At 36.1% G+C, this 15830-nt stretch overlaps 1 protein-coding gene across 1 annotated transcript in view; it reads left to right on the forward strand.

Moving 5' to 3' along the window:
- The window catches only part of LOC134212570 (ATP-binding cassette sub-family C member Sur), a 231159-nt gene that overhangs the window by 11997 nt on the left and 203332 nt on the right, over positions 1-15830 (forward strand). The window contains exon 2 of the mRNA XM_062690557.1: positions 6998-7811. Coding sequence (XP_062546541.1) covers positions 7600-7811 — 212 coding nt within the window. The 5' untranslated portion in view covers positions 6998-7599. The remainder of the gene's footprint in view (positions 1-6997; positions 7812-15830) is intronic.

A 15830-nucleotide genomic window follows, 5' to 3' on the forward strand; every position in this document is an offset into this window, starting at 1 on the left:
TAAAGAATAAAGAATAAAGAATAAAGAATAAAGAATAAAGAATAAAGAATAAAGAATAAAGAATAAAGAATAAAGAATAAAGAATAAAGAATAAAGAATAAAGAATAAAAGAATAAAGAATAAAGAATAAAGAATAAAGAATAAAGAATAAAGAATAAAGAATAAAGAATAAAGAATAAAGAATAAAGAATAAAAGAATAAAGAATAAAGAATAAAGAATAAAAGAATAAAGAATAAAAGAATAAAGAATAAAGAATAAAGAATAAAGAATAAAAGAATAAAGAATAAAGAATAAAGAATAAAGAATAAAGAATAAAGAATAAAGAATAAAAGAATAAAGAATAAAGAATAAAGAATAAAGAATAAAGAATAAAGAATAAAAGAATAAAGAATAAAGAATAAAGAATAAAAGAATAAAGAATAAAGAATAAAAGAATAAAGAATAAAGAATAAAGAATAAAGAATAAAGAATAAAGAATAAAGAATAAAGAATAAAGAATAAAAGAATAAAGAATAAAGAATAAAGAATAAAGAATAAAGAATAAAGAATAAAGAATAAAAGAATAAAGAATAAAGAATAAAAGAATAAAGAATAAAGAATAAAGAATAAAGAATAAAAGAATAAAGAATAAAGAATAAAGAATAAAGAATAAAGAATAAAGAATAAAGAATAAAGAATAAAGAATAAAGAATAAAGAATAAAAGAATAAAGAATAAAGAATAAAGAATAAAGAATAAAGAATAAAGAATAAAGAATAAAGAATAAAGAATAAAGAATAAAGAATAAAGAATAAAGAATAAAAGAATAAAGAATAAAGAATAAAGAATAAAGAATAAAGAATAAAGAATAAAGAATAAAGAATAAAGAATAAAGAATAAAGAATAAAGAATAAAAGAATAAAGAATAAAGAATAAAGAATAAAGAATAAAGAATAAAGAATAAAGAATAAAGAATAAAGAATAAAGAATAAAGAATAAAGAATAAAGAATAAAGAATAAAGAATAAAAGAATAAAGAATAAAGAATAAAGAATAAAGAATAAAGAATAAAGAATAAAAGAATAAAGAATAAAGAATAAAGAATAAAGAATAAAGAATAAAGAATAAAGAATAAAGAATAAAGAATAAAGAATAAAGAATAAAGAATAAAGAATAAAAGAATAAAGAATAAAAGAATAAAGAATAAAGAATAAAGAATAAAAGAATAAAGAATAAAGAATAAAGAATAAAGAATAAAGAATAAAGAATAAAGAATAAAGAATAAAGAATAAAGAATAAAGAATAAAGAATAAAGAATAAAGAATAAAGAATAAAGAATAAAGAATAAAGAATAAAGAATAAAGAATAAAGAATAAAGAATAAAGAATAAAGAATAAAGAATAAAGAATAAAGAGTAAAAGAATAAAGAATAAAGAATAAAGAATAAAGAATAAAGAATAAAGAATAAAGAATAAAGAATAAAGAATAAAGAATAAAGAATAAAGAATAAAGAATAAAGAATAAAGAATAAAGAATAAAGAATAAAGAATAAAGAATAAAGAATAAAGAATAAAAAAAAAAGAATAAAGAATAAAGAATAAAGAATAAAGAATAAAGAATAAAGAATAAAAAATAAAGAATAAAGAATAAAGAATAAAGAATAAAGAATAAAGAATAAAGAATAAAGAATAAAGAATAAAGAATAAAGAATAAAGAATAAAGAATAAAGAATAAAAGAATAAAGAATAAAGAATAAAGAATAAAAGAATAAAGAATAAAGAATAAAGAATAAAGAATAAAAAATAAAGAATAAAGAATAAAGAATAAAGAATAAAGAATAAAAAATAAAGAATAAATAATAAAGAATAAAGAATAAAGAATAAAGAATATAAAGAATTAAGAATAAAGAATTAAAGAATAAAAGAATAAAGAATAAAGAATAAAGAATAAAGAATAAAGAATAAAGAATAAAAGAATAAAGAATAAAGAATAAAGAATAAAGAATAAAGAATAAAGAATAAAGAATAAAGAATAAAGAATAAAGAATAAAGAATAAAGAATAAAGAATAAAGAATAAAGAATAAAGAATAAAGAATAAAGAATAAAGAATAAAGAATAAAGAATAAAGAATAAAGAATAAAAAATAAAGAACGAACCTGTCCGATCTTGCTCGGGTTGCGTTTTTCCAACCTGTCAATCGTTTAGTTGATCACAGCGTCGTACTCTAGATCGATTTTAGTTCGACCTTGATAATTCTCTTCAGAACTCATAAAAACGAAGTATTTTAACGTTTGCTTAATTTTCTTAGCGAAATTATTTTCCTTTTTATATACATAAACACAGTTTATTCCAAGACGAATTGATAAGTGGGGAAATCTTGTAATCATCCGTTCCTGAGTTATATTGCCTCAAAGGAAATGTAAACTCATTTTTATATATAGATAAGAAGATATAGTATATATGGAGACGAAGAATCAGAAGGAATGCATTTTGGCTGTTATGACCTTCTCAAATGTCGGTTTAGAGCTCTCATCAAATTCCTTTGTTGCCCTTTACACTGGAAAGGCAAGTAGGTAGCATTAAAAAAGAATTGTCCAAAATTTATTTAAACCTGTCAAGATGATCATCTACCAGTGATAATGTCTGTATCTTGATTTAGCTCTTTTTGCACTTTATAAGAGTTTTGCGAGATTTTTTTCTCACAGTCATCTTTATCTCACACTCAATACGTTCAAACAAGTTTGATTTTCCTTGTATAATATTTGTGTGTGAGTGCTCAATCTGAAAACAAAATTTGTTTGTTTAATTAGGCTATCCATGAGGACATTCAGCGATGGGACTGACAATCGAAATCAAAACAAAGTGTGTATGCAGTTGAAGGCAATCCACTTCTGGTGTAAACCGGGCTTAACAATTTTCTTTGATTTAGTGTAAACGTGAAAATCACAATCTACATATAACTCTTCAAATTGTTGAAATCGGCAATTGAGATGAGTTACGTTTAGCGCTCGCACACTAATGTGCACTTCGGCATGTGTAAATACATGTTTGTTTTCCTTCTGCTCATAACCTCAAAATTGATTGGGTCATCACAATGATTGCAAAGGAGTAAAAAAATATATGGAAATCATTTTAACCCAATCATTGCTGAGTTGCACCATCTAGGAGTGTTTGTTTTCCTTTTATCGCCACTCACAGATTCGGACGTGAGAATCTCAATACGTTTATTGCATTCATTAATATGCATCACAGTAAAAAAAAACTCTGATTACACACTTAACTCACTTCACAGTATTCGGTAAATTTTACCGAAATCTCAACAGCAGAACTATTTGGTAATTATTTTACAGATTTTTTGTAATTTTTTCCATTGTTCAACTGTCAAAATCACCGAAAATCAGTAAAAATATTTACCGAACAGTTTTGCTGTTGAGATTTCGGTAAAATTTTACCGAATTCGGCGATTTATTTTAAGTGTGTAACCACTCTAGCAATAATGTTACCCTTTTCGTTCATTATGGGAAAATAATATTTTGGCCATAAATTGATCAATTTTCAATAAAAAAAAATGAACAGGATTTCCCGTCGAATGAATCTTGTTGCAAACAAATTGGTCAACGCAAGTTTCAAAAATTGTACACACACACAATAACAGGACATGCAAAAAAACAAAAATATATTTTAAACTCATTATTTATTTCAATCAATTAGGGGGAATGACGGCTTTGGCAGGTTTTGTTCTATTATTTGCAGGGTTTTTTTATGACTGACTAGGCTCAAATTTGGCCTAAACATTCTTTGCATATCAAAGAATATTGTGGCCAAATTTCATAAAATTTGGTCGACAAAAACCCCCCTGCCAATAATAGAACAAAACCTGCCAAAGCCGTCTTTCTCCCTATGTCTAAATATAGTCGACTCTCTACATCTCGATGTTCTATATCTCGATATCTCTCTCTATGTCGATGGTTTCCTCAGTCCCTTCAATCTACATACATTTGGGCTTTCTACATCTCGATGTTTCTCAATATCGATGGGTTTATCATATTTTGTTCAGGATTCACTCTCCTTATGTCGATATGTTAAAATTTTTAGGCTACTAGACCAACTTTGGACAATAACAAACATATCAACAAAAGCAAACGACATCAAATTTTGTTTAGTTGTCGTTTTTCATAGCAACGAGCTTTTTTGGATCTAGTACCCATTTCAATTTTCCTTCCATTCCTCGATCTCTCCATATCTCGATGGTCCCTTCAATATCGAGATGTGGAGAGGCGACTGTAATTATAAAAACTGCATAAAAACGTAATTGAAAATAAGTTAGGGATCAACTACAGCGATATTGATTGATTTGTCAATAAAATGAGAGTGTCCATAACCGAGTTTCGCACTTTTTTTGGAATGTGAAGAAAAAAAAATCGCGCTAAAATTTTGATGGAAATAGTCATTGAACCTCAAAATAGGTTAAATTATCTGATTTGAAATTTGTTCTTAGTTTAAAGTACAGATGTCTATGTGGATCGATTTTGAGCACAAAAAATCATGTTACTATAGCAAACAAATGACAAACAAATAGTTGTCAGAATGACAGCATCTGTTATCTGTTAAAAGATACGCAGTGATACCCTTAACCGAGCGGTACCCACAACCGTACCTCTTCCCCTATGAATGATAATCCTATTCAATTTTACTTCTTATTTTTCCCAAGAAAAAATGAACACACATTACATCTCAGAAAAATGAAAGTGGTTTCGATGCTTATGCATCTACATCTCTTAATAAAAAAATGTCTCCTCTTAATATTCCACTTGAGAATATAATGTTATTCCTGGTTGGGAGAACCATCCATCCGAAAACAATTTTCACATCATGCTTTGGATATTATCCATAGGCTTTATCAAGACACTCATTGAAAGTGTCATTCAAGTTGTCAGATTAATCTTTTGCTTGTGCATAGATGTGTATTGAGCTGTTCGGGACTCAAATCTTGCAAATGCCACCATTTTTTCGACTACGCTCCAGCGACATACAAATGTTTCATAATATAATTAGTCCGTTCGTTAGTTCCGTTTCTATTATTACATGCGGAATGCGTAAATGCATAACAAGAAGGTAGACATACAAATCAGTGTATGTGCATTGCAATTTTCTAGTACCATCGGAATTATGAGGTTTCTTGACTTTGTATACAAAGCCACTATAGACTATAGTGAGTCACAGTAAGTTGATGTCTTTCTGGATAGCGATTAAAACTGCATTCAAGAAACACTATTAAGAAAACTCCGAATATGACTTATATTTCGAACTTCATTGAGCATTTTTAGTCTATTTTGCACTAGTCTTTCCATTGGTAGCCGAATTCGTTTTCATTTTTTATTCTCATACTCATTCATACTAACATTTATTGACAATAATGTCTTCAAAAATTTCCTTGATTTCCAAATAAGAAAGTTACAGTAGTCTTACCTCTCAACACATGCCACATACGTCACTCAGGGGCGATTCTATTTATTATGGAAAGCACATGTTAAAAGCTGAGAAATTCCATTTATTTCCTTCCTTCATTCATTCAAATAATCTCTAGACAGACAATCATTCAAAGGAGAGGCTTCTTGTGTAGGAGAGATAGGGGCATTATGCCCTGTCTGAGCAAACAATGGTATGCAGTAGTTCGAACATACTTCATATGGAACGATACAACAAAGGCGATTGTGAACCTATTTGTGAAGTTTTGTCCCTTTTTCCTCTATCTATTCAGCCATTTATCTGCTTTTGTGAACGACGTACATAGGGTAACTGTTACTATGCTTCATCTTACAGGTTCTATATTAATTCTGTGGTAGTGAGCACGTATTCGCAACAGTAAAAACCGGTAAAAAGGTACAGCATTCGTTGGCTTTAAAAATGCGCCATTGTATGATGAAAAATGGAACAATTTCCCTACAGCATTGAGTAGTAAACGCATGGTACATGTACATAGCAGGAAAAGCTCGTGAAAGGTGGAAAACATCATGCAATAGAAATTGACGTAAAAATAAGCGTTTGTTTGTTTTCCCAGCCCAGAACGAAACGCGTGCAAAACAGCAGATAGCTTCAACGGCGATCCATCATTGACCGAGTTGTTTCTATACAGCCAACCAACCAAGTATAAATAATGGGATGTTGCGTTGTGGTACACACGGGTGGGTTCATATCATCGAGCGACTGACCATGCGTTTAGCCAGTTGAATCACCGTAAACACGGCAAATTGTTCCAAGAATATCTCGGGGCTTAAGACTCGGTGCGCTTTGACCGAACGGTGATTCCTTTCAAGATGATATCGACCAACAGTGCGGAGTTCATTATTTGTTGTTATAATGTGGCAATGATTTGTTTTGTACGACCACGCGGTTGTACTTGAATGGTGTGTAATGGTAACACTAGAATCGGGTTTGGAATTCTAGGATAAATGAAAAACTTAATTTATTAATAGCATTAGTCGAATAGACGACAATTTTTTATTTAATAAGAATACCCTTTTCTTCAAATTTAGAATAATTTTTGGATCATTTTGGCAAAATTTAATCATAGACTAGTTCTTCCCATCTTTTTGGAATTTAAATAGTTGGTGCGTTATCTTTCCGGAACAATATTAACGAAACAAGTACATTGTAAATTCTAACCTCGCAAAATCGTTTAAGATTTACATTTAAAGGCGAATATGGGGAATATTAGTTTCAAATAATATTTAGTGAATAACTTTTTGATCATGGTTATTCCTATATTTTCTTATCGACTAACTTACGTTAAATTAGACCAGTTTCACTACATTTTTTCTACTAGATGTCTTGCTGAATAATAATAGTTCTAATTGATAAAGTTGATTAATTTTCAAGCAAAATTGTACATGATATTAATTTGCTTTCTGTATGCTTTTTTCTTATGTTGCATTGCTTGCCGTATGAGAGTTGCAAATGTATTCCACACTATTGTCTTGACCGAAGCTTAAACTGCTGCTTATAACACATTTTTTTAGAGGGAAACATCTCCAAACTACCAGCCATCGCACAAATCAGTTCGCAAAAAAAAACAGATACACGGAAATCGAACGATCGTTAAAAAAACAAATAACTGACCACCCCGGCAGCCAAGAGTTCAAATGGTCCAGTCGTCTTGGATCAGTGCCCGCGAGAAGTGCTCCGTGCCAAACCCAAATCAATGGATCGCGATCGTGCGTGAAGATCACCGTGGTTTCCCATCGTCAACCAACGCAGCTCATGAGATCTGGAAAATCTCTGAGACACACTGCTCCAGATGCAAGGACGTGTTATTTTGGAAGATTGATTCATCATCGGTTTGATCTCCGATTCACTTTTGATGGTAATAAGTGTCGGTGGGGTAGGTTTATGTGCCGTTTGGTAATGCTGAGCTAAAAATAATCGAATCAGAAAATTTCATATTCAAACCGCATTGTGAAACAAAAGTGATTGCTAATTGGAAAATCTGGTTCAAGTGCGGGGAGGCGGGTAAATCGTCAGTTTAAATTAGTGAAACAAAGCGGGAAAATTCAAAGTGGAATTCATTTGAGTGGGGTTGAACGAAGCGGATACGAAGGAAAACCCGCTTGCGGTTGGAAAAATGATTTGTGATATTGCTGCGGCTGGGCGGTTGTCTGGGCGAACGCTGGGCTATATTGCCCTGGTCGGAGGCGAAGGCGGAGAAGGTAGCTTTAAAGCAGAACAAGTGGCGGATATTTGCTTTTCAAATTTCTTCGGCCTTGTCGTACATATACTGACTTTGGCCGCCACGGTCGGAGTACTTGTTTACACCAGCTGGAACTTCGTGTGCAAGTAAGTATGAGGGGTTTTGGGCAGTAGAGTCGGTTGGAATAGAATTACACATTTGATTCAGTTTAGAGGTAATGACTAGTGTTATTTGTAATGAATTATCTTTGACGAGCCAAATAATATATTATGGAACTATACATTACGAATACGCCAAGAAGAAAAAAAAAGTTTGTTCATATTCATTTATTTCCTTAAGTCTAGTACGCTGCTGGAAAGTACTGTGCAAATAGATAGGACACGGAATAGTCACGGAATGATTCTGCTGCAGAAATTCCTTGAGCAGTATGGAGCTGACAAGTATAGAGAATGTTTCGAAACGCTCTGGTAACGTCTGCTATGTAAAGATCTTCCACGCTCGGAGACGAGCCAGCCTAGGGCTGAAAGTCTCCTTAATAAAGACAAAAAAAAAATCTTCCACGCTGCGCTCTACCTTCCGGGATATCTGCAGCACGTGTAACAAAATAACAAAACTAGATCTTAAATTATCTTGGTTGAACGGAAAACAGGGTCAAAATAGTAGATAAAGCTAGGAAAACCCGAGTTTTTCATAAAACATCTGACATTTTGGAGAAGCAAAACGTCTAAGTGGGACTAACCTACAATGTACTATGCACCTCCACGCATTTTGCATACTAGAATGCTGGATCGCCGACGCGTGGTCTGTTGTTCCTTAAGTGCCGCCAGCTAAAAGGCGTTTTGCCTCAAGAGTTTTTCGGAAGCAGAATATCATCACTTTATATAAAGGAGAATATTATCAATAAAATTATCATTTTCTTTAATTTTAAGATAGCGTCAGCTAGTTAAGTTGTTTAAATGTTGCATGAGGTAAAAATGCCTATGAAAATCTTTATAACTTAGACATTGAAGAAATCTTTGCCCTAACTAGCATATTGTCCCCATATTCTGTATTCAAATTACAAAGTTCGGAGACGAGCCAGCCTCGGGCTGAAAGTCTCTTTAATAAAGACACAACAAAAAAATTACAAAGTTTGTGGCAATTGATTTTATACTTAGTGTCCACCGATCCAATCGTTTTGCATTTTCGAAGTATGGGCTTGCGATAGTTATGCGTGAAGAGATTTAGCGCGCTCTTGTATGAATCTCTGCAAATATCCCACGAATCAATAGAAATCTTTACGCTTGCCAAACAGCACATTAGCGGATTGAAATCGATGTTATTTTGCCAGTCTTGGTACAGTGATCACCACGTCCCTATCCAAGCCGTTCATGAGTGGACGTTAGGCAGAATAACAGCGATTTCAACAATGCTTGTCCTCTCATTTGGCCCTCTGCTAGTCTTCAGTTTCTATTCATTTCACACTTCCCGCTCGCTTGCGGTGTCAATCGAATCTGTATTTTCATTACTTTTATCTACTCCCTTTCGCTTTGAGAAGTACAATTATCACCGAAAAAAGCCAATAAATTAATTTTGATAAAGTCATGCGGTGATCAAAACTATCCTAATTTTTTACCTTACGTACACCCCAGAAGCACAATTTAGCTGGATTTGGTTGCAGTAACTCAAATACTCCTTAATTTGGTCGTAGATTAGTAGCATTTTTTATTTATTCAAGAGAATTTCAGCCCCGGACGAATAAGAACAGCTGATCCATGCCCTCTGATAACAAATACCTGAAATAAACAAAAATATGAGCTTTAGTTTAATAAACTCAGGGAAACCCGCATCTCTATCCTAGTCTCTCTTTTATCTTGACATGAGATTATAACTAGACCTGTGCGCCGATTGAAAATTTACCGGCGGCGGCGTGGGTCAGCGTGAACTGATTTCAAACGATAAAAATTCTCCCGTTTCTTCAGAAGTTCCTCTACGAGTTCGTTGGGTAGTCCATCAAAAAATTCCTTCAAAAAATTCCTCTGGACATTCCTTCAGGAATTCCTCCGGAAGTTCCTCCAGGAGTTCATGCAGAGGCTCCTCCAGGAATTCATCCGAAAGCTCCTCCTGGGATTCATCAAAAAGTTCCTCCAGGCGTTCCTCAGGAAATTCATTCAGGAATTCATTCGGAAGTCAGAGATGCATCCTGAACAGAACATGAGCCAAGAAGTGCCTTGGTGTTCTATGTTTTGAACTCTGAACACTGTTCAGTGTGCACTGGGTTGGTACGCTAGAAAAACGATCATGGTAACTAAGATTTCTTAGATTTGAAACTATGCAAAAATATACGCACAAGGTAAAAGAAACGAAATTTGCTCAAACCCCACTTCAGAGAAATGCTAATAACTTAGCCGGGCAAACTCTAATCTTCTCGCGGTTTTCTGCATAACATTCTGTATTAAATTCTTCAAGATCTAAATGAGTATCATAGTTCTTCATCGTAAGTTGTGCCGTCCAACTGCAATTCACTGTTTTTATATGTTTCTGCATACATTTTTGCATATAAACTTCCAACGAGTTTGATACCGCCCAAACGTTGACCGATTTGGCTGAAATTTTGTCCAGAGCATCAAGGCATCAAATAGAACCGACTAAGAGGGCGGCCCATCAAAAAAAATGAAAAAAGTTTTTTCCATACTAATTTGAGCCATCCTAACGAACATGCTTGATTTCTATCCGTTAGATGCCCACGTGTTCCATTAAAAGCCGAAAAATGAGTAGCATGCCGTCGCTTGAGTTTGTTTTCCTAGGATACAAGTTGCTAAATTAGGTCAGTGCTCTTGAACAGTGTGCAGTGTTCAGAACTTTTTGAACACGAACACGCGTTCTCGTGTTCAGATGCATCTCTGCCGGAAGTTCCTCAGGAAGTTCCTCCATGAGTTCCTCAGGAAGTTTTTTCAGGAGCTCCTCCAGGAGTTCGTCTGGAAGTTCCTCCAGGAATTCTTCCTGAAGTTCCTATGGAAACTCCTCTAGGAATTCCTCCGGAAGTTCCTCTAGGAATTCCTCCGGAAGTTTTTCTAGGAATTCCTTCGGAAGTTCCTCTAGGAATTCCTCCGGAAGTTCCTCTAGGAATTCCTCCAGAAGTTCCTCCGGAAGATCCTCTAAGAATTCCTTTGGAAGTTGCTCCAGGAATTCGTCCGAAAGTTCCTTCAGGAATTCGTCTGGAAGTTCCACCAGGAATTCGTCCGAAAGTTCCTCCAGGAATTCATCTGGAAGTTCCGCCAGGAAGTCCTCCAGAAGTTTCTCCAGGAATTCCTTCGGAAGTTCTTCTACAAATTCCTCCAGGAACAAGTAGATAAATGTAATATGAACTTGACTGAAAATATATATCCGATAGGATGAACTTACTAGTAAAAATGATCTTTCAACAAAATGTACGAAACCCATTACCCTACTTATTACTACTAGCCCTTCAATAGCCATCGGCGTGGTAAAAAAAATCGACGGCGTGAAAAATTTTCGTGCGGCGGCACGCCGACACATTTTTGACGACGGCGGTGGCGTGACAAAATCACCGGCCGCTGCAGCGTGGCGCGGCGGTGCACAGGTCTAATTATAACCCGGAAATTGTTTCGTCAAAAGGAATCGGTATTTTCCGGTTGCGTTTTTCTCCAAATCCATGCACCGAACTGCTCATGTTTTACGGAAACAGCGGAGTGTGAATGTTTCCTTTATTACTAAGCGTTTGGGTTAGTGCTGTTTGGAATCATCGTCCACGCAGCAATGGATATTGGTGGTTCGATGGTACCCACGATGTATTACCATGCGCCCCCATATACTGCTCTTTCCAGAAGAAGAATTTCGAGCGCGTACGCGAGGCAAGTGTTGGAAGGCGATCATCTCTATTTTCTGAAATGTTGTCTAAAGCATTAAGATTTGCTAATTTTTTAAGCATTCCTCCTGTTTGTTAACTGTTACATTGGATAAAAGAAAAAATACCCATGGAATCGCTACAATTGGAAGATAAGCATATACCTAGCTAAGGCATATCGCCCCTTTCCCCTATTCGATCGGGGTTTTGCTAGCAGATGGTATCGGGTATCTCTCATCCCCATATCTGACTTGTTACCGGCGGGTAACAATTGTCACTAATTCTAGAACATTGATCACGGAAAATAGGGACAAATATTGTAATTCAGTTTCCTTCGATTTGCAACGGTCATTTCATATCGACGCGCATGGGTACGGAGCATTCGATATATGCGCGTAGCGCACCAGTGCACTACGTAGAATCTGGGTGCCGTGTGGGTGAACAGATTCACTGAACTGATGAAGAGCGATCAAAATGAAATCGATTGATGAGTTTTGGGCGGGAAAGAGCTGGAAAACGGCGTGAATGGGTAGTTAATGTTAACTCCTGATTTGAGAAGCATCTGGAAAAAAGCAAATCGATAGTGAAGAGGTTTTTTTGATACCCGGTAGCTCGCAGTATACGCACATTTTTTTTATGATCCTGTTGCGAAAGGTGGATTAAAAACCCGTCAGTGAGTTGATGAATGGATCCGAATCGTGTTTCGTGACATTTTACTGCAATCCATCACCCGGTTTATCGGGCTGATAACCGACATCCAAGTGCATTTGGATGGCCATCGAAACGCCGTAGCCGCAAGCCGTCCCACTGGACCGTTGCCACAAACCCTGAAGTCAAAGACACTACGTCCGCCACCGGCGAGCTGACTGGATTCTGATTCCGTGACGTTCACCAAGCTCCAACCCACGCTGCCAGTCTGCCCCGACGGTATTCAGCGGTCATCAAGGTACATGGTAGTAATAACCGTCATCGCCGTAATCCAACGTGGCCGCCACCATCGCCTGTGTTTCGAGAAGGCCACGCACCGACCCTTCCTCGCCGCCGATTGGCCCGGTGGAAGAATCTATCGAAGTTCCTGCCTGTCCGTGCAGTTTGGAGCGTCCCCGCAATCGGACGATCGCTATCCTCGTCGTCGCTATTCCGTCTCCGATCCGTTCCAAGAAGCCGCCCTTTCGACAGCCCTGTGTGTGGAGCCCAATAAAGCGCTGTTTGACCGTAAGTAATACGTATGATATAGGTTTCCGTGATCCGAAATCTCCCCAGCGTCCGTACGCCCTGAGACCCGGAATCCAAAAGAGGTCTTGAGCCCAACCCACCCCAAAGACTGCCGTTGGCTCTAGACCAGCAGTCTGGAGTTTGCTGCCGGTTTCCCTCCGAACCCGAGCTTTTAGGTTCCGGGGTCAAAAGAAGGTCTTATAGACTGTATCTATCAAAAAATGTACACATATTTTTTTTTAAAATTAGTTTTCGCTTCCCTTCTACGAACGAAATATCGTGGCCGTGTGGTTCGCGACGTCAATCGTCTAGATGCATGGATTATGGAGCGTGGGTTCGATTCCCGCCCCGGAAAAGAGAAACTTTTCGTGATCGAAAAATTCTCCAGCGACTGGGTGTTATGTGTCCTGTGCCTTGTCCAGGTGTTAAGTGTTCAGTCTGTACGACCTCTGGTCGAAGACGGTGTTCCTGTCTTTTTTTAAAATTCATTCAAAAAGGCGCTTGGTGCGGTTTTGTAGGACCCCGACCATTTAAGAAGCTGATTTATTTAAGCTGATTGATGTTCTGATCCATCATCACCGTAACCCGAACAGTTATTAGTTGATCACTTCCGCTTGCTTATATGCCATTTACTGATGAGTTACTGTTTTAATTCATATGACGAACACTCAAGCACAGGTTTAACTTCGAAAGTCTTGATGGCACATACATTCAAATATATTTCAAAATAGGGTAAGACGGTATAATATGCCCCCCCTAAGGCAACTCCTTGATAACTTTTTACTTTTCAACGCAATTTATGCAAACTTTGTGTTATTTGGTAGTCCAGGAAGTCGAAAATGCATTGCCCGTGAGTAGTCCTATAAAACTATTTTAGTTAACATGTAATAAAGCTTTTTTGAAAAGTCGTGAAAAAATGAATTTTAAAAAGTGCCTGGGCAATACGCCCCACCTCAACCAAAGACGTTTAATTGCCCTTCATTAGTATTTTATCAATACCATAATAAAAAGGCTACAAGCCCTTATGCGCTTGACATTAAAAAACCAACATAGGTCCATTCAAGCAGGTGTGAATTACATTTCAATATTTTCCATACAATTTGGAAGCAACTGCTGCAGGTTCGCTGCGCTTGTGTCAAGTTGGTAAGGGCATATCGTCCTGCCTACACTGGGGCGTTTTGGCCAGTGAAACATGTTTTCGAAAATCGTTATATTTTTGAAGATGGAAGCATTTTTATATCATATTAACCACTGAGAAAAGTAATTTTGTTGCCCAACTGAGTGTTCCAGTGCAAGTTTTGCGGACAGTATGCCAGAGTCGCTCCAGAATGTTGAGCAAACAAACATGAAAAGTTACATCAAAACTGTAACTTTTTGTATTTTGCTATTATTTTCATTGTGTAATACAAAAATACTTCCACATTCACATAGTATGATGGGTTTACAAATACTTATAGGTACCAACTGTTTTTGACCTTTAATTAGTTATAGTTTTCTAGAAATCAAAGGGGGGCGTTTTGGCCAGGTGGGGCGCATTATACCGTCTTACCCTAATTGGTTCCATTCCCAACAAACAATTAAAGCCGAATAAGCTAGTTTTTTTGGCTTCTTCTTCTTCTTCTTCTTCTTCTTCATTGTCCATACCATATATCCCCCATTGGGACATTGCCGCCTCGCAGATTAGTATTCATAAAGCTCTTCCACAGTTATTAACCGCGAGGTTTCTAAGCCAAGTTACCATTTTTTGCCCAGGGAAGTCGAGAAAATTTCCAACCCGAAGATTTCCTAGACCGAACCGAATTGTACCCAGTCACCCTCAGCATGGTCTTGCTTTGTAGTCGCGCAACTTACCGCAGGCAAAGGAGGGTCCTACATTTTTAGTTGAAGAGGCGTTAGCTTTCTCAGTCTAATTTAATTAAGACGGCTAGTTTGGCATAGCCCGACGTTTCGGTCCCGTGTATTGGACCTTTTTCAAGGGATAAGCTGTCGGCCGATTCTCGTTACATACGAAATGAATACCTTGATTTGGTAGTTGGAGCTTCTTGTGGTTGCATTAAACATTTGATATTAAAATTAATTATAAGACAATACTTACTGCACATAGACACAACGTATACACAACTTGACGGTACCGCCATGTTTGAGAAGTTCAGCCGGGACTGAAGGTGCTGAATGAAAGAGATGGCACCCCAACATTTGTAGTAAAATGATTTTTTCTTGTAAGATCAAATCACTCGTTCTCACTAACTACGCATCACAGCGACACGTGACCTAGGTAGAAAAGCTAAATATGTTGTTTGTGTCTTTGTGTCTTTGTTGAGTTTTTCAACTCCAAACAATAAATGAGATCTGATTACAGCTCCATACTAAACTCGAGCGGTTTACTATAAATTTCTTTATGACTGCTCTCCACATAGGGTGCACAATAGTAGGGGAGGTGGTTCGGTTGTGGACACCGTTCGGTTGTGGGTACCCCACGTATCTTTTGACAGAAAGCAGATACTGTTACATCTGTCATTCATTTGCTATCGAAACACGATGTTTTGTGCAGAATACCAAACTAGAAAGACACCTCTACTTTGAACTACAAACAAATATTTTTTTTCTACATAAAAATCAACACAACATACAAAGAAGAAATATTGTGAATCGTATAAAATATGACAAACTTCAGTGGGCTGGTCACTTATTGCGAATGTTGGAAGAAAGAATAGCGAAAACAACATTCAGCAGAGAACCAGATATGGTTCAGTGACTTCGTGGAAGGCCAGTAATACGCTGGACCTGTGGACCCTGAACGTTCGGGGAAACTGGAGGAACATCGCCCAAGACCGACTATTATGGAGCTCTACAGTACGCCAGGCATATGTGTATCGACTCTGTAACCAGCCAGGTATCCAGGTAGGTATAATACTCTTTGTCTTTGAAACTGGGTGGATTGCATTTGTTATTCTTCATTATTTGCCAGATTTTCAAGGGTGCCCACAAAAGGGCAGTTCACATTTCAAAAATGTTCGAAAATTCCAACTTTCATATGTCTATTAGCATCATTTTGATAATATAGGAGTCCTGGCAAAATTTCAGGCAATTCGGTGCCATTTAG

Source organism: Armigeres subalbatus, chromosome 2, assembly GCF_024139115.2.
Source record: "Armigeres subalbatus isolate Guangzhou_Male chromosome 2, GZ_Asu_2, whole genome shotgun sequence".
Classification (NCBI taxonomy): Eukaryota; Metazoa; Arthropoda; class Insecta; order Diptera; family Culicidae; genus Armigeres; species Armigeres subalbatus.